The sequence below is a fragment of the Phoca vitulina genome, unplaced genomic scaffold, assembly GCF_004348235.1.
Source record: "Phoca vitulina isolate PV1807 unplaced genomic scaffold, GSC_HSeal_1.0 scaffold10, whole genome shotgun sequence".
Classification (NCBI taxonomy): Eukaryota; Metazoa; Chordata; class Mammalia; order Carnivora; family Phocidae; genus Phoca; species Phoca vitulina.
In genome coordinates, this window is record NW_022589713.1 from 42838427 (window position 1) to 42862626 (window position 24200).

Genomic DNA, 24200 nt, shown 5'->3' on the forward strand with positions numbered 1-24200 from the left:
CCCTCCCTCCCTCCCTCCCTCCCTCCCTCCCTCCCTCCCTCCCTCCCCAGCAATATAAATGCCAAATACATCAAACAGTAGAATTAAGAAAAAGGCCTTGGGAAGGGTGAGGACCAAGGAATTGCTTCAGAGAACTAGGTAAAGTCTTAGGGCAGTTTCAACAGCAGTATGTGTCTAGTCAGCTAATATTTATCGGGCACTTATTTCATGTCAGGAACTGTGCTCATAAGTGGAAAGATGTGGTGAGCAAAATCAGATATAGTTCTTGCCCTACGGTATTTTTAAGTTTCCTGGGATGCCAAACATTATCAGATAATCAAAAATACATTATAAAATGTATAAAAAATACATTATAAAATGTATAAAAATACATTATAAAATCTCACTGGCCAGGAGAGAAGAGAAGAGCCAGGTAGGCAGAGAGGCAATACCTTATTGCTGGGGAAGGTGAGAGGGGCTGGAAGAACAGTGTAACCGGAGGGAAGCAAGCAAGCCAAAGCTGGAGATGCAGTTGGGGGCCAGACACTGTAGGCCTTAAAGGTCATGATAGGGAGTTTTAAGAACTTAAGGACAGTGGGATTCCCTTGAAAGGTTTTAAGAACAGGAGCAACTTGATGGACAAGATCAACATAGATGTATGGTGTGTAAGGGTGAAAATGACTGAGTAGAAAGACATACACTAGCTAGGAGGCTGTTGTAGTTGCCCGGGAGAAGGCAGTATGGAAGCTTGCACTTGATTGGGAGTGGAAAAGTGTAAGGGTTTGGGGAGCATTTAATGATTGACATGGTATGGGAAGTAAGAGAAAGGGAGGTGATAAGGATGACTCTTAGGTTTCTGGTCTGTATTAATAGGGTAGAGAGTGATGCCTTTACAATGGGACATTATATTCTGAAAGACCACCAGGTTTGTTGGGATGATAATCATGTTTATCTGGGATATGTAGATTTTGAAGTGCTTTGAGACAAAAACAGAAGTCAAATCAGCAGTGGAATATGTAGGTCTGTAGCTTAGAGACCAGGTTTGGGCTGCAGCTATGTAATTGGAAAACATCTGTGTACATAGTGGAAGTCAAATCATTGGTGGGGATGAGATCACCTGGGTCAAATGGTAGTAAGAAAAGAGCAGTGGATCTAGAACTGAGTCTTGATAAACTTGAGCATTTAGGAGCATGAGTCAACAAAAGACACAGAGAAGGACCAACTAAAGAAACTGGAGAAGAAAACTAGGAATGTATGGTGTCATGATATATAGAGGAGCAAGAAGGGGTGGCAACAGTGCTGAACGCTGCTGACAGGTGCCCGCTGGGTTTGATGGCATGGAGATTGTCAGTGACCTTCAAGTGAGTGATGAGCGTGAGTCAGACTGGGGAGGGTTGAGGAACATGTAGGAGGAACTGTGGAGGTGCTAGGTATAGATTTCTCTTTTAAGAGATTTGAAGGGGCCTAGAGAGGCAAAGAAGAAGTTGCTAGAAGAACATGAAAATTATTTTGTTAAGTGGGAGGAAGTAAATATATAAAAGAGAAAATGAGTAATTGGCAGTTTTAAGGTTCTGAGAAGGTGGGAGAGAATGAGATCTAAAGCACAGAGCAAAGGAGAGAGAGGTCCACTGTTGTGATGGGAGGAAAGGCAGCTAGGATGGGATGCACAGTAGGTGTCCATGTCGAGAATTAGGGAGGAGAGTTCCTTCATGATGTTTTCTATTTTCTCTGTACAACAGGAGGCAAAATCACTCACAGTCTCATGAGAGGGTGGACCCTTGGGGGTTTGAAGAGAAGAAAAATTTGAAAATAGACTGGACATACATTGACCAGTACAGTCAGATTGCTGCTACTGCTCTGGGCCATTCAGTACCGGTGCCACGCATTTATGGTGGAGTTTAGCTGCAGCAGCCTTCTCTGCAGGCATCCAGAAAGCAGATCTAGCCAAAGAGTTCATTTGGCTAGATGGGCGCAAAGAAAAGACAGGGGACAAAAGGGTATTGAAATGACGGATGATGGGATATAATCGAATCAGAAAGTAAGTGAAGAAGAGAGAAGGATGATGGATTGGGAGAAAATGTCATGGATTCAATTAGGAGAAGAAGGTTCCCCGAAGTTGAGGAACGGTCACAGTGAAAGAACGTGCAAGTAGGATCAAGAGCAGATTATGGTTAGAAGGTGTGTTTGAAATACTCATCTTGAAGGAGACGCCGTATTCTTTCACTTTGGAAAAGCTGTTGGGCAGATGGTGGGGCTGGGCAAGGAGATGTCAGGCAACCCCTCTTGGGGAGCAGAAAAGGTTAAGTTTCCCCGTCCCTGGTATTTTCAGGTCCTGCTCCTTGGATTGGGCTGAGGGACCAGTGCCAACTAATCAAGAGGTTCTTGAAATTGCTGCTCTTGTCTCAGAAGCTCCTGGCCATAATGATGCTGTGTGGTGCTGCATGTTCTGGGAGCTCCAGGCTGGCTGGCAGAGCAGGCTGCCCCCACGCATTGTATCACATCTCCTGAAGCTCTTAGATTCCACTTATCATGAAATCTCAGGGTCTTATTTCTGTGGTTTACTCATCATCAAGAAGTTTTGTCCTGTGAATTCTTTAAGTAGTATTGATACATTTCTGCTGATTCATGAGTATTTTCCCTGCATTTTGACGAATGCCATGTATTAGAGTGTGGCCAGTGCTGTAATCAGTGACTCAAACAAAGGATACTAACTGGCTGATGGAAACAGACTTTTGATTCGGTGTTGTCCGCATGTGTTCATGTAGAGCTCCAAGTAATAGTAAGCAAAAACTGCAAAAAGCATGACCAGATCTATGAAGAGAGCCACATGAATGCTAAGCATTATGATTTCAGTATACTTTATGTATATCTGTGTTATGTACAAAACCACCTCTTTCCAGTTGACAGTAGGAGTTGGTTCAAAGTTCCCTCTGGGAAGTAGAAGTTGGGTGATATGAGTGAGAACAAGGGAGCTGAGAAGAGGAATGATGAGGGATGATGACATGGGAGATATAAAGGGGCTTTCATGTGACGGAATCAGTGAACTCACTGCCCTTTCAAGAATCAAGAGAAGGACGCCTGGGTGGCTCAGTTGGTTAATCGACTGCCTTTGGCTCGGGTCATGATCCTGGAGTCCCGGGATCGAGTCCCACATCGGGCTCCCTGCTCGGCGGGGAGTCTGCTTCTCCCTCTGACCCTCCCCCCTCATGCTCTCTCTCTCTCTCATTCTCTCTCTCTCTCTCAAATAAATAAATAAAATCTTTAAAAAAAAAATCAAGAGAAATGGGCATTTGGGAAGGTGCCTGGTGGGTTCAGCAAAGGGGATGAAATGTGAGCCTAAAAGTTTTCAACCACACTCTCAGTATCTGGAGTGATGGTCAATATGTTCCTTGGGTCTGGGCTGGGCACAGTTGGTCAGAGATTGATGTACTGAATGTCAGTGGGTTGAAGAAGTCATATGTTCGTTAAAGGGCAGAGATCATAAAACTAGGGGACAAAGGGACATGTGAAATCCAGATGTTTTGATATAGTGTCTGCTATCTGTATCACCCAGTGTTGAAATGAAACTTTTTCTTTGGATTTATGTACACAGTTTACTGAAGGAGCCGGAATTCATGTGACTTGCCTGAGGTTCCAAGCAAGTTTAGTACTGATGACCAACAGAAGTGCAGACAATTTGTGGTTCTACTTTGAGTCTTTGAAACTCCAAGAGCGCTCTTCTGCCCAGATGCCTTTTTCTGCCTTTCATCTGTCATCTAAAGAATGTGGTTTCTTTTCACGAGCCAAGGCCAAATGAAATCAGGGCATTATTTTGTAATACATTGGCAGATACATTCAAAGTTGCCTTATTTTCTTACTGCATAAACATTTAGATTTTTCTAAGGCAAAACTAGACTGTGCCTGACAAATTGTTACAAATCCAAATGTCAGCATGATTGGGACTGTGCCCCCTGGAAACACTTGCCTTGGCGGCATTTTCAGACAGATGCTATCAACTGTTTTATCATGAGAGGTAATCTTTTGCACTTTCCTGTATGTAGACTGGTGATGTACATCGAGAGAGACAGCAGAAAGACCACTCCAGGCAAGGAGCAGCAAAGCAGCAATGAATACCTGTCCAAATGCCTGGACCTTCTCATCCGTCATATCGTGCAGGAACTGCCACGGATCCTGGGTAAATTGGAGGCTCATCCGTACGCCCCTTGCTGATTGCCTTTCTGCGCCTGGGCTTTTAGGCTTCGCCTCTTTTATTCTTGCCTCTTGCTTATCACAGGCGAGCGCGGTTACACCTTTTCTTGATTGTGTAGTTTCAAGATTTCAATTCAAGATTTGCTTTATCTGTTTTTACAGTTATTTTGCGTCAGTGATATGACTGAGGCAACAAGCAGGCTAAAGGTCACACTGAGGTGTTATCTGTGGTGAACGGGCAATTTTGGAAAATAAACACAAGGAAAGCACCTTAAGAGCTTAAAATTGAACTTAGGCTTTATATTTTAGGTGACTTTCCCAAGATTTTTCTCTGCCTAATTCTGAAGAAGAAAAATTTTCCTTCAGGTTACAGTACATTTATTTACTGTTAAAAGAATTTAAAAATGCATGGGTATTAACATTTAGATATTAAAGAATTTTGATATTAAAGTTCAAAGTTCAGAAATTTCTTGAGTTTGAAAAAATTTAAATACAAATATCTAATAATGATTTGTAAAAGATGTCTATTCCAGCTAATCTCTTATTTCATTGTTATTTGGAGAAACTAAAATAATCTAAGGAATGCGTACATTTTGTTTAAATCCCATTCCATGCTTTTCCAGCAGGTGTAGCTATAAACCAGAAAGGTTTAAATGTTGAATTTGATCCAATCTCTTATGGTAAAATATACTTAGACTCAGAATGTTAGAGTATTAAATCAGAATAATGAAAATATTTTCATGGCTGATTGACAGTATCTTTTTGCTCCTTACTAATACTTTCAGAGTTTTTTTTTTTTTTTTTTTTGCCTGTTAATGACTGAAAATAGAACATTTCAAATTTCTTTTTGGATTGTAACCTTTTATAAAATTTCAACCTGCAGACTACAGTCTGGTCAATTGGTAGTTGAGTTTCTTAGTCCCAGACTCATCTTGTTTTAGGATGTGCTGCTAAGATTCAGATGTCCACAGCACAAGTTTTATTTATGACTGGACTTATTATCTAATGGGAAGTTTTAGGAATGATTTTTTTTTTCTTCCATCCTATTATTTAAAAATTGCAATCTGTAATCTGTTCACTTATATATTTTTTAAGTAGGCTGGGCGTGGAGCCCAACGTGGGTCTTGAACTCATGACCCTGAGATCAAGACCTGAGCTGAAATCGAGAGTTGGATGCTTAACCGACTGAGCCACTCACTTTTAATTTTTTAAATAACATTTTCCTGTTTACAGAAGTGTGAAAAGGGCTTGTGGTTAAAATTTGGAAAAGACCAAAATAAAAAAAAAAAAAAAGAAAAGAAAGAAAGAAAAGAAAAAGGAAGAACAATCATATCAAAAACCATTACTATAAACTCTATTTAAAATTGCTAGACGAAAGATCAAGCTTATATCCATTCTGTCCCCAGAGGCCACAGCTTTCTAGTATAATCTCAGTATTTCTGAATAAAATAACACAGCCCCTACCCACTTCTTTTATTTGGAGAGTAATTACCGCAGCAGCCCCATGAGTGTTCAAGCAGTGACTAGTGGTCCCTAAGTATTTGTGGTCTGTAACTGTCGTGTGTGCTCTGGGATGTGCTTTGCAGGTGACATTCTTAACGCCTTGGCCAATGTTTCTGGTCGTAAACACCCATCAACAGTCCAAGCGAAGCAGCTGAAGATGTGTCTACCCCTGATGCCTGTAGTGCTTCACCTCGTAACTTCTCAGGTACTATCTTATTAGCAAAACAATAATGTAAAGGTGACTCCCTTCTTGGTAAACCGAATCTTAGAGACATCAATTCAGACAAAACATTTTCTTTTTGTTTTCTCATACGTGGCTTTCAGGATTTAATCTGTGGAAACTCTCATCACACAGGTATTTCGACCTCAAGTTGTAACAGAAGAATTCCTTTTCAGTTATGGAACTATACTTGTGAGTAACACTGAATTTTTCATGTTCCTAATAAAAATGTGGCTGTCTCTACTGTCTGTGGAATTTGGTGTCAGAATGAAGTAATATTAAAATCTTTGTGGTATTTATTTGTCTCTAGGAATGTGACCTTTTTATATTTTTATCTGTTGACTGTAATAAAATTTGACATTTGGAGAAAAATACATTCTCTCCTGATGTATATTGTTCAGATACTGCCCAAGTAGGGTAAATAAGTCCATAGAAAACACTTTCATAGATTTTGGTATTAAATGTCATGAAAAAATTTAAAATAATCAACCTGGTGAGAATGGAATGCTGTGAATATATTATCTTCATTATTTACTTTGGCTTATGTTGTCCAGTTACATGCAGTGTCTCTTTTTATGGTGGCATTTCTCTAAGTTAAGCTCAATTTAACTTTTTCTTTAATTTTGATGAGATGAGTAAAAATGAAAAGCAAATCATTGTCCTTTCACTTCATTTTTGCTCACAAAAAATCGTCTTTTTGTTCAGGTTGTGGCTCATGAATTCTGTTATTTTTTTTCCTAGCCTGGAATAGTTATAATATCTATCGTTGATAAAATGGGGAGCTACATAAAGAGGAAGCTGGGACATTTGTCACATGGCATCTCCAGTCTTACTTTGATATTAATAACAAACACTCAACTGAGATTTTCAAAAGGACATATAGGTTTCTAGTTAAAATGTAGTAAATATCTCCATGTTATCGTAAGTTTGGTATACAAAAAAATGACTGTCCTCCACAGGTGAGAGTATAGTTTTCTAGAAGGTTCATCATAGAGTAAAATATGAAGTTTTGAAGTACAAATGTTGAGTGGAGGTCACTGATTTTTTAAGAAGTGTGTTCAAGCAATGCAGTTAGGGTCCTTTTGTACCTAATTTCAAATCTTTATCATCCTAAGTGCCTTGAATCCCAAATTCTGCAGAGTATGTAATTTTGTTTTTGTGCATTCATGGATCTGCAAATTATTAGAATTTTCACTTGCTACCTTCTTTAATTTGCTTTTTAATCTGTTTTTAAGTACTATATAGGTATCATTTTGGCATTTTGGCATGACCGAATTCTCTGATCCCACTGCATTGCACTATCATTGCCTGGAAATGGTAGTTTTTCCCTGTAGCCATCTTGGAATCTTTTGGCACAGTGTTTATTGGGGATGCGGATAATTGTCCTTGTTTGTTCCCTTATTTTTTTTTTCTCCTGTGGAGTACTTTTCTCTGCCTATATTAACTGAGTACAGTTTAAGTTTTCAAGGAACCAGCAAATGTCTCAACTAAAAGTCTTTATGGACAAGAATGGGTGAACTCTGGGTTGGGAGGTAGTCTGTAGGGTCTTCTTAATATAGGCCCTTTTAGGGAATGGAAAATAACTTGCCTGGTTGAGAGATAATTAGGATATTGGAAAATCTTGAGCAGTTTTTTTTCCCTAGATAATGCCACTCAGGTAGAGGGAGTTTAGGCAAATAAAATGGAAAAGATCTTTGGGCTTTCTTCAGGCTGTTTTCCTAGTTTGGATCATGGCCAATCCCAGAATTTTTTCATTATTTTCCTCATCACATCTGTTATTTGCCTTAGCTGTGTGTGTTCATTGTTCTTATACTCAGTGTTGATGGCTTTGATGAAAAACTAGTAAAGGGAAAGAGGTATTGACTAAAATGAAGGACTTGGATTTAGTTATCTACAGAGTTCTTGTGCATATATTATGAACTGTTGAGGGTTGTTACTTCTGTGAATTGATTCATAATCTATCTAGAAGGTGCCAAAGGTATTATTGAAGTCATGGTGCCCTACTGATGCCACCAGGCGAAGTCAACTCATCCAACATCCTCCAGCTTCATAGAAATTCACAGTACAGATTAGCATATTAAAGCCTCTGAAATAATTCTTTTAAATTTTGCTTTGGCAAGGGTTTCCTGAACTTATTTGAGAGGTTTTGTCTGTTGGTTTTGTTTTGGTTTGTTGTGAGGAGAGAAGGGGGCTGCACAGCTGTATGTGTTCTATAGAGCAGTCCTGTAGAAACTGTCCAGAGCACAGGACACCTTCTGTCCTGGTGGCCTGAGGGGGCAGGTCATTCTTGTGTATGTATTTGGTACTGTGTTTTGAAAGCCTTATTGTTCTGTCTGGAGATAAATACTATTTTCCGTATTTTTTGAAATATATCTGGTAGAATAGCTTAATGTGTCTTAATTTGAGGTATTCCGGTGTGGTTCATCGTTAGTAGCTGTATCCAGTGGCAGCAAGTTGCTGTCCAGAGCTTTTGGGCTTCCTGTAAAGCAGCTCTCCAGGATCTGCTGAGCTGCCTTCCACAGCTATGGAGACAGCAGTCAGGCTGGTGCGGTGGCCACTCGTGAGAAGGGTCCTGAAGGAGCTGGGCTGGAGGGGCAGTGGAATTGTGTGCTTCCTGTTGGTCTCACTCCTCATGCTGGCACCGGGCATGGTTTGCCTATTTGACCCATAGACCTCTTTTAATTTTTTGGTAGAAAAATTCGGGATGCTTCTTACATATGGACACATGAGTATAGGAATTAACATTTTGTAAACATATTTTTCCCAACTAAAATGAAGTTTTCATCGTCTTATGTTTTAAAGAGGCGAGTATTTGGAAACACTTTAGCGGGGCACCTTTAAACCATTATTAAGCTTTGAAAGGGTCCAGGCAAAAGAGGACTACATAGCTGATAATTGCTATTTTCCCTTCTGATTAACAGAAGCAGTGTGTCATCATACCCACCTCTCTCTCCAGTTTAAAAAAAAAAAAAGGTATCTAGGGATAGTGTGAGCCTCTGGGGAAGTGCTATGGGGAAATCCTGTGGTGAATACCATAGTTCTGTGGGGCCTCCATTGAATTGGGCTGGGAAATAGGAAGCAGTGACATTAAGGAAATACGCTCGGGAACTCATGATGTGTATTAACCTAATGTTCACTGGTTTCTTACGTCCTTTTGAAAATGCTCTTGATTAATGAGCTGAGGAAAAGGATTTTGTTGTGGTTTTCTTCTGAAGTCCTGGCCTCGTTAGTTTATAAAAGTGCAATAATGGCAGGGTGGTGGCTACAGTTTTCTACAAAAAAAAAGACCTCACAATTCTAATTTTCAAATACAAGAAATGCTAAAATGATTCTGATAGATTTTTATACAAAAGTATAATTATAATTTCCATTATTAGTAAATCTTTACTTATCCTGGGTATTGAGATAATTATTTGAAAAGAGACCTACTCCCTGCCGTCTGCGGATTTTTAAAGTGTTGACTTCAGTTGCAGTAGATACAACAGAGAGAGTGTATCTTACATTTTTAAAAATATGATACTATGTACTTGTTCACTGCCACACAGGTGTTCCTATTATGAGGTTCCCCCCGCTTTTTATGAACCATGAGTTAAATCATATACATAGTTTGCTGCAGGAGCTCATTCCCAGCTTCTTTGAAGTACTGAATGATATTGCAGAGCACCAGTCTGCCCTGGAGGTGCAGCTTTTCCTTCTAGATGGTGCCATTTTCTGCCCCCTACTCCTCCACCCAGGGACCCTGGCTGTGGGGCAGGTGTCCCTCCTTTCTGCTTCTCTGCTAAAACTCCCAGCTTTGAAGCTTGTGCTGTCAGAAGGTGGCCTGTGTTATGCCCTGTGCTGTGCTCATACAGATTCCTGGATCATTGCCTCGCATTCCTCGGAATCTTCCAGCACTGAGCTCACTGCTAATGTCTCCGTGCTGCATCTGTCCACGTTCTTGGAAAGCCAGACTTCACTATGGACCATCCTTCCAACACCTCGACCTCTCAGTCTCTCCAGCACCTCTTCCCTCAGGAGCTTGTCTGCACCCATGACCTTTCCAGCGCCTTGCTGTCTGGCCACCACCATTGATCTTCACCTCACTTCCTCTGCTCCCCATGTCCAGCAGCCCTTCGATTCCTCTGGACTTAAATTGGTCTTAGCACTTTCCGCTCACCATCCTGCCCTCTCAAGGGCCAACGACTTCACTTTTCTCTTCACTCAGCTTCGAGTCCCTTGTTCAGCCCCCATTATTGCCTTACACAAACCTGTAACTCCCTTCTTCCTCCAGTGTCGTCCTCTAGCAAACCCTAATTCTGGCTCAATGTAATTTTCTACCTCCTGCTTTGAGGGGCTAAATATGGCTAGAGAAAAACTCAATGAAATAACTGGCCTCACTTAATTTTTTTTCTTTTTCTTTATTTTTTTGTAACTAGTCTCACTTTAAATTCATGACTGCTTATCTCAAGTGAGCCCTCTCTCTGTGCACTGGTGCATCTAGCTTATTTTCCTAATTTATACACCTTCATGCTTACTAGAAGAAGAAATGTATCAAAAGACATTAAAATTGGTAAATCAATGAAACATTCAGGAGGGATTTTTTTTAATTAAACAGGAAGTATAAGGAAGAAAATAAGTTAAAAGAAGCCCATAATTTCACTATCTAGATAATCCTTCATGACATTAAAAAAGAAAAAAAAATTTTTTAAAGATTTTATTTATTTATTTGAGAGAGACACAGTGAGAGAGGGAACACAAGCGGGGGGGGGGGGGGGGTAGGTGGGAGAGGGAGAAGCAGGCTTCCCGCTGAGCAGGGAGCCCGAAGTGGGGCTCAATCCCAGGACCTTGGGATCATGACCCGAGCCGAAGGCAGATGCTTAATGACTGAGCCACCCAGGCACCCCCAAAAAAGAAAAAAAAATTAGTACACATATATGGCTAGAAAATTCCAACAGTGCAGAAGGGCAGAAAATGAAGCGTGAAAGCCCACCTCCCAGGCCAGCACCTCTGTTAGTGCTTTCCTTTGATTTCTTCCTCCAGAATTTTTGTCCTCATCTGTGTTTGTGTATGATCTGTATTTAAAAATATATACACAGGAGAGATCATAGTATAAACACTGTGCTGTGCCTTCTTTCTTTACTTAGTAATCCACAGACCTTTAAATAGATTTATTTAAGTCAAAAGACATCTTTCTTTGAATATTTTATTCAACATCAAATCCGTATGTACTCGGCAAAAGTTATGTGCCCAGTGTGGAATTTTGTGAAACTATTACAGCTAAATTAGCATGACAGGCTTACCTTACCTTTTTAAAATTTTATTTTATTATTTATTATGGTTATTTCTTTTTTAATCTTTTTTTGTTTTTGTAGTCATAGACTGAAAAAAATTTAAAGTGTCTCATATGTTCAGCTTTCAAAGAGCATATGTCTTTGAGATTTTGTCTTAAAGGCAATTTGTGCTTATTTAAATTATAAAATATATGCTTATTCAAGAAAATGTAGAAAATTATAGTGAGATTTGAAGGAGAAAGCACCCATAACTTCACCACTCTCAGAAACAACCCCACTGTTAACATATTGTTGTTTACTTAGAGTGTTTTCAATTCATATATATGCATCTGTGTGTAGAAAACTGTATGTGTAACATATATGTATATGACCTACACTGATACATGTGGTTGAGATTATGCTGTGTGTATATAGATTTGTATTCTTTTTTCTATTTAACTTTTTTAAAGATTTTATTTTATTAGAGTGAGAGAGAGAGCAAGCAGGGGGAGGGGCAGAGGGAGAGGGGAAGTAAACTCCCTGCTGAGTGTGGGAAGCCCCATGCCGGGCTTGATCTCAAAACCCTGAGATCATGACCTGAGCCAGAACGGGGTCAGATGCTTAACTGACTGAGCCACCCAGCCACCCCAGTTTTTTTCTATTTAATTTTGACTCATAAGTATTTTCCCATAACTTTAAAAATTTCTTTTTTCCCCACATTTTAATGGCTATATACTGTCCTATTTGTATAAACTGTGTACAGTTTGATACCATTTCAGTGAAGTTCAAAAATACACAAACAGTATACAATTTAGGGACACAAGTCTCGTAAAACTATTAAAAAATGCCAAGGAAATGATAAATTCATGACAGTGGTTATCTCCAAAAAACATGACATGGGGTGAGGAAGCTCATGCAAAGAATTGGGAATGTCTTAGTTCTTTTTTTTTTTTTTTTTTTTTTTTTTTAAGTATAGCATGGAGCCCAGCGTAGGGCTTGAACTCACAACCCTGAGATCAAGAGTTGGATGCTCAACTGACTGAGTGACCTAGGTGCCCCTGGAATGTCTTAGTTCTTAACTCAAATATGAGTTTAAGGATTTTCTTTATTTTTCTTTATTTTTTATAGCACAAAAGCCTACACATATATTCTTTTATATTGTTATATATAGTTGTTACTATACTTTAGTATTTTAGTAAATAACTTTACCAAGTATTTTGAGAAGAACCATTGGACCAAGTAGACTCATTTTCCCTCCAGACTGATTGCTTATTTGTTTTTTTCTATTCCAGGGTAATTTTATACTTTATTTGCTATTTGTTATTATATATAAAATATTATATATGTATTCTTTTTATGAGCTGGGGGCCAGAACTCTGTTGCAGTGTTTCCGCACATCACCAACATGGCCACGCTGCTTATTATTACTGTTTCATTCAGATCGTGTTCACAGAGTACCTCTTCTGTGTGGTGCGTTCAGCTGGGGACTGGGAAACTCATGCAGGGAGCTCATAGCCGAGCTGCGTAGGCCTGCCTCTAGAACAGAGTTGGGGGTCATCCTGCACGGATGGGGCTGGGGTTGGGGTTGGGGTAGGACATATATAAGAGGGACTAACAACAGTGGTGAACTTTGAAGGCAGTCCTTGAACTACTGCATCTCGATGCAATGTGCACTCAGGGTAGATAAGGCTTGACCTTCCTTTGAGAGGATTGTTTCACCTGATTACTAACATCCAAGGTAGTGAGTGAGTAAGTGTAGCATATTGGAAATGGTTATGTATTAATTGGATTTTCCTCACTTTTATAGGTTGACCTTTCTGTGCTTTTATTGCTATTGAATTTATTCCAACATTAAATATCATGGATAGTGATCTGTATGTTTAAAAATGACTATGGTTTATAATATATATATTATTTCATATGATCATATTTTAAGACTATGATTATAGTGTTTAATAAATTGTATATGGTATGTAATACCTTCTAGGAATTATTTCAGTAAGAAGGATAGGTGCTGTTTTGGGGAAACATTATCTATATTTTCTTTCAGAGTTATTTTGAAATTTTCACTTATTAATTTTTATATTTTACAGAGTCATATTAAATCTGTAGACTCAGGAGAAACGAACATAGATGGAGCTATAGGTGAGTAGACCATGGGACAGTTTACGTCTTTGTTTGAGGCACTTTGATATCATGATTTTGCACATGAAAATCAATACCTGTAATAATTAACTATATCCCTAGGACTGATGGCATCGGAAGAATTTATCAAGATCACGTTGTCGGCTTTTGAAGCAATAATACAGTATCCTATTTTGTTGAAAGACTATTGCTCTACGGTCAGTTCCGACAGCTTGTGAGAAAGATTTTTTTTGTTTACTTGGTAATTCTGTATGTAAAGAGATTAATTTACATATGTTTGGTTCATATATGTTCCTCACATGAAATAATCATTCAGAAAAGCTGCCGCCCCCCCCATAAGATGAACGTAAGAAGTGTCTTCCCTCCTTGTTGACTTCTTTGGGATTGCCTATGCTCATTATTCTGTTTCCCTTCTGGTCCACACCTTACCCCCAGCTTGCTTCTTCTTGCTTCTTTGCTGGTTATTTGTTGTACCCAACCACATAAACTCTTAGAGCAGAGTTTCTCAGTCTTGGCACTATGGGCATTTGGGGATGGACCGTATGGACTGTTCCTTGTTGTGGTGGCTCTCCTGGGCATTGTAGGATGTTTAGCAGTGTCCTTGGCCTCTACCCACTAGATGTGGGTAGCACCTACTCCTTCCCCCTTCAGTGACAAACAGAAAGGTCTTTACAAATTGCCAGATGTCTTCTGGGCAGCGAAATTGCACACATTTCAGAAGCTCTGCCTTAGAGCGATCCTTAGGTGAGTTGAGCGCTGACTTTAGAGGAGGGAGGAGAGGCTATGTGATTTCATTCTCACTCACAGAAAGCCTCAAGAAAAGAAGCCAGGTAAGATGAGTACCCTAGTTATCATTTTCCTATTTTCTCTAGTGGTTCTAGGGGTTGACTGAACTCAGTAAGGCAGTTCTAACTTGGGGTCTTTCAAGTTCTTGTAGTCAGTGGTGCCTGGGACTGGAATCATCTGAGGACTCCTGCACTCGCATGTCTGCCTCCAGCTGGGACTCTTCAGGCACTCTCTCCATCCTCTATGTGGTCTCTCCAGCAGAGTGACTTCAGGGTGGCCTGACTTCTTACATGGCGTCTGGGGACTCTGAGGACACATGTTTCAAGAGAGAGGGAATAATTATTTTCTAAGGGTAGAAAATTTCTACCAATTTATGATTGTTTTCTTCTCCTCCTTCTCCTCCTTCTCCTCTTTAAAAGTGCCTTAAAACGTGTGTGGTTTAACAAATAGTTGCAAAGCCAGTGCTCGAGAAATTGCCACTTGGTTAAAAAACCATGACCATAGCCCTGAATTCCCCTCAGTCATGATTCCTTTCCTCCCAAGAGAGGGGCCACTATTCTGACTTTCATAGTAATCATTCCCATGTATTCCTTTGTAGGCCTGTGTATGCATTCCTAAACAATATAGATTGGTTTTGTCTGCTTTTGTACTTTGTATCAATATTATGTGTTCATTTGTGACTCGCTTTTTTTGCTCAGTGTTTGTAGAATATCTGTGTTGTTAAGTATCTTTATGGTTTAATTTTTCATCAGTGTATTGTATCCCAGTGTTGAAATCTGAGTCTATGCAGATATCACAATTTACTTATTTTTTTCTTGGTAGATGTTAGGCTCTTTCTGGTTTTTGACATTTACAAAATATTGCTGTGGAGATTCTTGTTTTTGTATTTTGCACCACGTAAGCATGCAGTATTTCTAGGATACATACTTAGGAATGGAATTAATGGTTATAGAATATTTAAAAACTCATTTTGTCTAGAAAATGCCATAGTGTTTTCCAAGAGGTGGTATTAGTTTATATTCACACCAGCAGTGCAGTACCTGATCCCCACATCCTTCTCAACTCCTGTTATTTCAGGCTTTTAATGAATGAATATATAGTGATATTTCACCATAGTTTTAAATGGTAGGATCAAGACTACTAATGAGGCTGAATTATTTTTCAAATGTTTATTGGCTGTTCGAGAATATTTGTTTATGAAATGCCCATCAAGGTATTTCTGTGATTTTGATTTTGACTGCTGTGTCATTTTTCTATAACTTACTGAGAGAGGTGTGTATAAGTCTCCTTTAAGGCCATTATGAATTTATTTCTCCTTATGTAATTGTTTTTATTTTATGTATTTTGAGGCCATGTTATTAGGTGCATGAAAATTTAAAATTCTTGTGTCATTTTATGAAATTGACCTTTGATTCATTGTGAAGTGACCTTGATTTCCAGTTATGCTTTTTGCCTTAAGGCCTCTTCTGTCTCGTTTAATATAATCACACATACTTTCTTTTGCTTTGTATTTGCTGATACAGGGTCTTTCATTTTTTTCCTTCCAACAGCTCTTTCCTTATATTTTAGATCTGTGTCATGTAAATATTGTATAGCATTTTTAAAAAATCGAATTTGATCAGTATTTAACTTTATTTAACATGGAGCATGTACTCCATTTACATTGACTGCAATTGTTAGTATATTGGGCTTCATTGTACCATCTTCTTTCAGACTTTGTCATACATATTTTCTCTTTCCTCACCTCCAATTTATCTTTCTTCCTAATGACTTACTTTTTTTTTTTTCATTAAATTTTCTCTGTAGAATGTTAGTATTTAGGTACTCCCTCTTTTTTTACTGCTTACCCTAAAATTTACATTATGCATATTAACTTATTAAAAGCTGAACTTAAAAAGCAGCTCTCTTTAAGTAAAATACAGACCTTTAAGTAAAATAGACTATAGGTCTGAGATCCTAATTTCCCAGGGCAGCCTCCTCAGCAGTTCCCAGGAGTGTGATTGTGTGTGGAGGGCTTGGTGACTCGATCACTATATCACTAGAATGATTTCTCTCTTACTCCGAGAGTGTAATCCCCCACCCCCTTCTCAGTGCCCAGCTCAGGGTAGGAGACGAAACAAAACTGCATAGGCTGGGAGGTCCTGGACTCACACCTTTCTGCCTGGCTCTGGTGGCCCCCGCGGAGCGTGCACCTGTGTTCCTGGTCGGCACCTCCGCAGCACTATCAGCTCTGTGCTCACGTGGTCTACTCCACTCACTAGTTAAGGTTTTCATTCAGGAGATTGGTCTGAAAGTTCCCCTGCTGTCTTTTTCGGATCTCAAATACTTTTAAGATTTTGTTTTTTTTAATATTTTACCTGGCATCTTGCACTGTTTTCAGTGAGAGGGTTAATCCAAATAATCATACCCATTATTACCAGAAACTCTGTGATGGTCACTTTCTCAGCAATGATTTCTGAGTCTTTCATTGAGCTCGTACTTGCTCCAGTGTTGCTTATTGATTCTTTATCCCAGTGAACAGTAACCTCATGGAGAATATGTTAAGATCCAGTATTTACAAGTATCTGTACTTACATATATGTAGGCATTTAATTAGTTTATTTACAAAACATGAAATGCCATCATAATAACTAGAGCCCATATTATGATAGGAAAGGTACTGTTGCAACTCATGGGCTTCATAAAAAAAAAAAAAAACTTTCTAATGCTATAACCCATGGGAAATCTTCTAATTATCTCTTCTTGAGCATGACTGGAATACATGAAATTGAAGATCCAGCACTGCAAGGAGCATAACATTGTTTGAAATATTAGCACAAATTGTGTTCAAGGCTGCTGATCAATACTTTAGTATATGGAAGTGATTACATTCATTTAATTCTTAATGAGCACAATTGCTTAACTCAGATTCTTTCCAGAGTTTAGACCACTTAGTTCCTCAGAGTTGGAAATCAACAGTGTGGCCTACAGAGTAGTCAGAAATACACAATGATTTGGATTGTATAAAGAATTTGTTCCCATTCATGGTGGTTTCAAAAAAATGTTACTAATAGCAAAGGGAAAAATAAAGGTGATTCTTTATTAGAAAATTCTGGCAATAATATAGTTAAGTCACCTAAAATATATTTCAGTTTCTTTAACTAAAAAACTAAGCTAAGTCATAATACCCCCCCCCTTTTTTAAAAAAATGAAATCCTGCCCTTTTGTAAAGTTTTAAGCTAAAGCCTGGAGGCTAATAAATATTGAGTAATTTACCTTTAATTAAACCAGATTTTTTAATTAAGGGTTGGTGAGGATGTAGAGCGTGGGAATGTAAATTGGTACAGATATTTTGGAAAACAGGTAGTAGCTATTGAAGCTGAATATGGTATATACCATGAGTCAGCAATTTCACCTCTAAATATACATTCAGTAGAAATGTGAGCATATGTTCACTAAAATCCATATAGAAGGATGCTCGTAACTCCAAACAGGAAACTATCCAAATGTCCATCATCAACAGTCTGATAGATAAATTATGGTTTAGTCCCATGACGGAGTACTATGTAGCAAAGAAAATGATTTATAGTTATAATTAAGAACATGGATAAATCTCACAACGTTAATAATGAGACAAAGATGGCAAATACAAAATATCATAGTACAGTTGCATTAAATTTAAAAACAGGTTTGTCTATTACAAGTTAGGATAGTGGTTATTCCTGGGGTAGGTGGTGACTGGAAGGAACTACAAGGGGGTTTTATAATGTCTGGTAAAGTCTCGTTTTGATCCAGGTGCTAGTTAACATGAGTCTGTTCATCTTGTGAAAGTTAACTGAGACGTAAGCCTGGGATTAGTATACCTTTATGTATGTTTTATTGAATTAAAAAGGTTACATAAATATAAAAATATTTTTCATAGATAAGTTAAAAAGTAGAGCTTGGCAAATATAAGCATTTTTTTGTTTTTTTGCAAAGTAACTAATATGAATTAGCATATCTATTAATTACTGGTATGGACTTGTATTCTGTATTAGATTCCTATCGCTTCTGTAACAAATTATCAAAACTTAAGTGGCTTAAAACAACACAGATTTATTATGTTAGGGTTTTGTAGGTCTGAAGTACAAAACGGGTCTATAAGGTTAAAATCAAGATGTCAGCATACCTGTGTTCCTTTTGGAAGCAGTAAGGGAAAATTCTTTTTCCTTGCCTTTTCCGGCCTCCAGGGGCTGCCTGTATTCCTTGGCTTATGGCTCCTTCTTCCATCTTCAAGGATGGCAGTGTAGCACTCTCTCTGACCTCTGCATTTTTTTTTTTTTCCTAGAGAGAATCTTAAGCAGGCTCTAGGCCCGGTGCAGAGCCTGACGTGGGGCTCGATCTCACAACCCTGAGATCATGACCTGAGCCGAAACCAAGAGTCAGACACTTAACCTGACTGAGCCACCCAGGCGCCCCACTGGCCTTTGCTTTTGTTGACACATCTCTTTCTCTGACTCTGACCCTCCTTTCTCCCTCTTCTAAGGAGATCTTGTTATTACATTCAGCTCATCTGTCTGATCCAGGATAAAGACCTCAAGATCCTTGATGTAATCATGTCTACAAAATCATTTCTGCTGTGTAAGACCAGGAATGATCAGGTTTCAGGGATAAGGATGGTGGACATCTTTCTGTCTGCCATCATTCAATGTAGCACAGATTCCTGTTTTTATCAATGGCTTCATTACTAAAATTACTTTGGTGCTCAAATTATACCAGAGTTGGCCAGTGTAAAGCCTTTCAAGTTGGCTGCTATGTCCTTGTGACATACCTCATCGTTTTTTGAGTGATTTTTTTTAAAACTTTCTGGCACAAGATCTTCTTGCTTCAGCTTCTAGCTTCCCTGCCCCAGCCCAGTCATTTCCCAGTCAGTTCTCTGAGGAGCCCTGGCTCCTTTTCATGGGAGGTATCATTAGTTAGTTAGGGCCCTAAGTGTGCTCCTCCTTTCTAGGATGTCTTAGCTTCTAGGAAAGGCATACATAGAGCTAGGAAATGGATACATGTATATACACATATGAATACACATGACACTCATATGCATGCTTGCATATACTTGTATGTACACACATACACATATGTATTTTGAAATCATGAGTTCACATTAATACCTTCAAATCCAGTCCTTGTCCACATGATTCTTTCTTGCCTTCCCCCATTTCATATTTGTGTGTCCCTTCTTCCTTTGTAAAAATTCTGGCTTCCAGCAACATCACATTCTCTCATTTGCTTAATTGTATAATGCATCTGAAATTATTACAGAATTGCTTTACCCTCAACAATACAAAAACAAACCTAATGAAATCAGGGAATCAGGGAGGGAATTCCTACCTCTCCTCTGCCTCCCAGATGTCACCCAAGCAAGACTCGGGCTGTGTACTCAATGCTGTGTTCATAAGGTACTGGGCTTGGTTCCTTTCCTCCCCTTGTAGTGTGGTTATCATGCTCATCTGAAATGCAGTTGATTTGTTTTCAGTTTGCTTTCAATTGTAGGTTTTCTTTTCCCCTTCCTATGCTTTTTGATTTTATTTTTTGAATATGTATAAGATTAACATGCTTCCAAAAGCCAAAGCTATAGAAAAAGATGTATTCAGAACAGTGTCATTTCCTTCCCCTGGGCATATATCCCTTTCGCCTTCCCTACTCTTACAGGTAGCTGGCTTCATTGTTTTCTGGTTTCTCCTTCAGTGTTTCTTTTTTGTGAAGAGAACAGATGTCTTATTTCTGCTTCTTTCTTATATAAAAGATAACATATATATTCTTTTGCACTTTACTTTTTCATTTCATAATGGATATTGGAAATTACTCCATTTCAATTCATAGAGCTCTTCCTGTTTCTTCATTGGATCCGTGTAGTACTCCACATGTGTATGTGGGTCGTAGGTTATTCAACCCATCTCGTGTGTTAGGATGTTTAGGTAGTATATAATATTTTTCAGTTATAAACAAATAACCTCATGCGTATGCAGTTTCTTGTTGTTGGAGGTGTATCTTCAGGGCATATTTGCAGAGCAGTGATTGTGGGATCAAAGGATAAATGCCCAGGGTTTACTATTTTGCTTTCCCCCCAGTAGTATATGAGACTGCCTGTGTCTCCCAGTCCCGGTATTGCCAATAGCAAAGGCTGGTCTTCTGAAATTTTGCCACTCTCTTGTGCCTTGGGAATTCCTTAACATTTGTTTAGGTATTTAATATTGTAAAGAAGATTTAAGCAAGTTGTGTCTAGTTTTCTTAGTTGTTCTCCTCAAAAGGGGTGTTCTGTATGACCCGCTTTGCCATTAGCAGAGGTAGAATTCATGTCTTAGGCATGTTTTCCCTGTATGTTCACTTACTTCGTGTGGAGGAAAGGGGACTGGCAGTTGGTGTGAACATGTTAATTACTGTGCGGCACCAGATTTTCCAAGGTCTGCTGCAATGAAGGAAGTGGTGATTAATTTTCAAATGTAGGATAAGAATTTTAATTGAGTGCCTAGAATAGTAAACTTCACTTTTCAAATGATGTACTTTCCTTTATAAAATTAAAAAAAAATAGGAAAAACACCCCTCTACAAAAATAACAGTATGAAGCATACTTTCGTCATAAATGATTATTTCAGAAATACACTTTCCATAGGTTAGATTGTTGCTTTTTTCTTGGTGAAAAGAAGAAAATTTGAATATGGTTACATGGTTATTTACAGTTTAAAACTGCTGAGCTGCATGTTCATCATTTCTTAAAATGGAAAATAAGTCTGTTAAATGATATAGTATCACCTTGGCCATCACTGGCTTTAAGAACAAGTGAAGTAAGGTTTAGCCATGTGAGTGTTATTTACACATTTCAATGCCTTTGTGATTGTTTAGCTTAAGTGTCCCAGCGCTGTCAGTAGCATCCCTAAGCCACAGGTATTCATTTCTTTTGGGGCATTGAGGATCATTAGCAGCAACATGTGCATACATGCACACAGAGTGTTTGAATGTGGGCTTTTGCCCAGTTTTGGAGCAAAGAAATAAAAAGTTCCTAGACTTGGGAACCTGCATTTTTTAAAAAAGTGAAATACAACTCTGTTTTTAGGACATGTCCTTAAATGACCTCCACCACAGACGAATGTCTTTGTTTAATAAGAAAGCAATGCTGCAAGCATTAATTAAATATTAAAATTCCTTGGATTGCTCTATACACAGGTGTATTATCTCTACAACTAAAATAAGTAACAAATGGGGGAATTTCATGATCAAAGTCATTAGTGCAGGGGAGCTTGATTAGAGTTGCAGTGGTATTTACTTAAATGGTGTATATGTTGTTTATAAATTCTGTGGAAGATTCTAGAAGAGGAGAGCACTGATGAACAAACCATCTAACTTCACAGCAGCAAAAGGTACTGTGAAGGTACTGTATATTGTCTCCGATGGTTCAGTCTCTTGTTTTTAACAGGGAGACCTCGTACCAGTGAACAAAGCCAATTGAAGGTGTAGAACACTTTCTTTGTCATACACAGCATCTGATATTGTTCTCATGGTTTCCTCACTGTGACTTGAAAGTGATTTGGTAAAGAGGGTTTTTAGGTTTTTGCCCCTTTCCTCTCTTCTTTATTACTCTGCTGCATTGTTGCCATTTGGCATTGGATTGTCATGAAAGCATACCTTTATAATGTGACTTCTCAAAATGCAGATTGAGTTTTATCCTGAGTCAGACTGCATTCCCCATATATGATTTTAAAATCAAGAAGCATTTTGTAACATGATTAACAAGTAATCATTCTTTGTGTTGGTATGATACAGGATTTGAATTTCTCCGCTGCTAAGGGATCTTAGCTCCAGGTTTAGATAAAAATCAAGGGGTGGTATGTATAGAATTGTTGAATCGTTATGTCATACACCTGAAACTAATATAACACTGTATGTTAACTACACTGGAATTAAAATTACAAACTTAATAAAAAAAATCAGGGGGTGTTAAAGGAAATAACACATGAATGCTGTTTAAAAGTATATTTGGAAGAGAGAATGGGCAGAGATCTCTGGGAGGGGTGTGGGTCTCAGATTATGTGGAGGCGGACCTCCTCTTTGCATGTCGGGCAGTGTGGTCTGCTGGAAGACCGAGAAAAGCTGTCACCTTGGAACATTTTTGTGGCTTTTTAATAACCATTAAACCATAGATGGGTCTGTATTGGACTTCTGCTTCCTTTGTAGGTAGGGATCTAGGAGCCTCCTCGAAGCCTGGATAGACAAGGGTGGGGGTGGCAGGATAAGTAAAATTTGCGTAAATAATGAACAGGCATTGGGTGGGGTGAGTGAAGGAAGAAAAGAGGAAAAAAGGCAGGAACAAAGGGGGAGCCTAGAAGAGACAGGCAACAGGGCAGGATCCCCAGAGCTTGGGGTGGGGGTGGGGAGAAGCTTAGTAAAACAAAAAGGTGCAGGTGATTCAAACACAACTAAAAACCAGACGTTTAATATTTAATTGCAGATTGTCGGTGTTGATGTTATAAAATCTCCATCACCCTGAGCCCTCAGTGAAGTCCGGTGTACCTACTGACAACTTGTGAGATTTTAAATTCAGTCCTTAAAAAGGGACTATGTTCTGCATCTGTGTTCATATGGTACCATGAGGAAGGTGGAGATCAGGGAAGACCGCCTGAATGATGACAAGCAGAGGCTGTGGATTCAGAGCTTGCTGTAGCAAAGAAGTCAGCACCATCACTTGCATTTGGCAGAGACTCAAAGGCGGGCAGAGGGTGTAAAACTTTAGGGTAAAAAAAAAAAAATGGGAAGGCTGAAGGCATATCTTGGTTGGCATGGGGGAGCTGGAGGCATACTAATGAGAAATAGGGCCTCCTATGGGATTGGTTAGGGGAGCATATTTGGCTTTCGCTGGCCAGTCTTGAGTTGGGGAGGGGAGTGAAGGGTGCAAAACGCAGTGAAGCTGGCAGTCATCCACCATGCCCTGACCATCCTGAGCTGATTGCAGCAGGTGTGATTTGGCTTCCTGCGGAGGCTGTGGGGCAGGGTCCTAATTGTCACAGATAGTCTGACCAGCACTCATCTGTATGGTCAGCTTCTCTGAAGCAAACAGCAGGAGAAGGTGAGAAGCTAATGAAATACTAGAGTCAGTAAAATCTTGGAGTCGGCAGTGAAGCATGGGAAAGTAAATAAACCACTGTACGTTCCTCGAAATCTGGGAGAGGACTGGAGATTTCTTATAGCATTCAGGCCTGAGAGTTTTATTTAAAATTAAAGTTTGGGGTGACCTCAGCTGACACCTAGGATACAAAGTCAAATTAGGTTTTTCTTTCCTTTCTTTTTTAAAAGAAATTGCCATTGTGTAGAACAAATACCTTTTATTTTATTTTTTTAAAGATTTTATTTATTTATTTGACAGAGAGAGAGACAGCAAGAGAGGGAACACCAGCAGGGGGAGTGGGAGAGGGAGAAGCAGGCTTCCTGCCGAGCAGGGAGCCCGATGTGGGGCTCGATCCCAGGACCCTGGGACCATGACCTGAGCTGAAGGCAGATGCTTAACCGACTGAGCCACTGAGGCACCCGAACAAATACCTTTTAGGTTTCAAAACATTTTTTAAATATCCTATTCATATTAATGGGATGAATTAATATGAATAGAGTTATAGCAGTGATGTAATGAGTGGACCCCAAAAAACTTTTAAGTTTTTGGTTTACTTACGTATTTATCACTCATATATTTATAGTAAAGTACCTTTTGTAAACCACCTCTTCAAAATCAAGCACCGAGAATACACTAGTGAGCTAGAATCAGACCCTGCTCTAAATAGGTTCAGTTTTGGTTGGGAGGAAGAGACCAGTGTGAAAAATTAAGATTGGACCACGCATGGTTTGAAGAGTGCTGTATTGGTGGTTTGCATGGGGTATAGCCAAGAGCCCTACTCAGTCTGACAGGGTCTGGAGAGGATTTTTAGAGATGATTTTATTCTTGAGCTAAATCTTGAAGACAGGTAGGCATTAACTCCTGAGTGGGCTCCCAGGTGAGGAGTGGGTGTTACCAGCAGAGAAGTGTGAAATACTTTCATGAGTCATTTTAAGGTTTCTCCCCGTATTATTTTGAGATACTTAGAGTAATTTACTTGAAAATACTTAATCATAGAGGTATAAAAGTACATGCA

General features: G+C 39.0%; 1 protein-coding gene across 8 annotated transcripts in view; it reads left to right on the forward strand.

Annotated features, from left to right (window-relative positions):
• The window catches only part of ULK4 (unc-51 like kinase 4), a 609379-nt gene that overhangs the window by 196644 nt on the left and 388535 nt on the right, over nt 1–24200 (forward strand). For all 8 annotated transcript variants that reach the window (XM_032408919.1, XM_032408921.1, XM_032408920.1 and 5 more), the window contains 5 exons: nt 4020–4153; nt 5754–5875; nt 6026–6082; nt 13233–13284; nt 13387–13481. In XM_032408919.1, coding sequence (XP_032264810.1) covers nt 4020–4153; nt 5754–5875; nt 6026–6082; nt 13233–13284; nt 13387–13481 — 460 coding nt within the window. The remainder of the gene's footprint in view (nt 1–4019; nt 4154–5753; nt 5876–6025; nt 6083–13232; nt 13285–13386; nt 13482–24200) is intronic.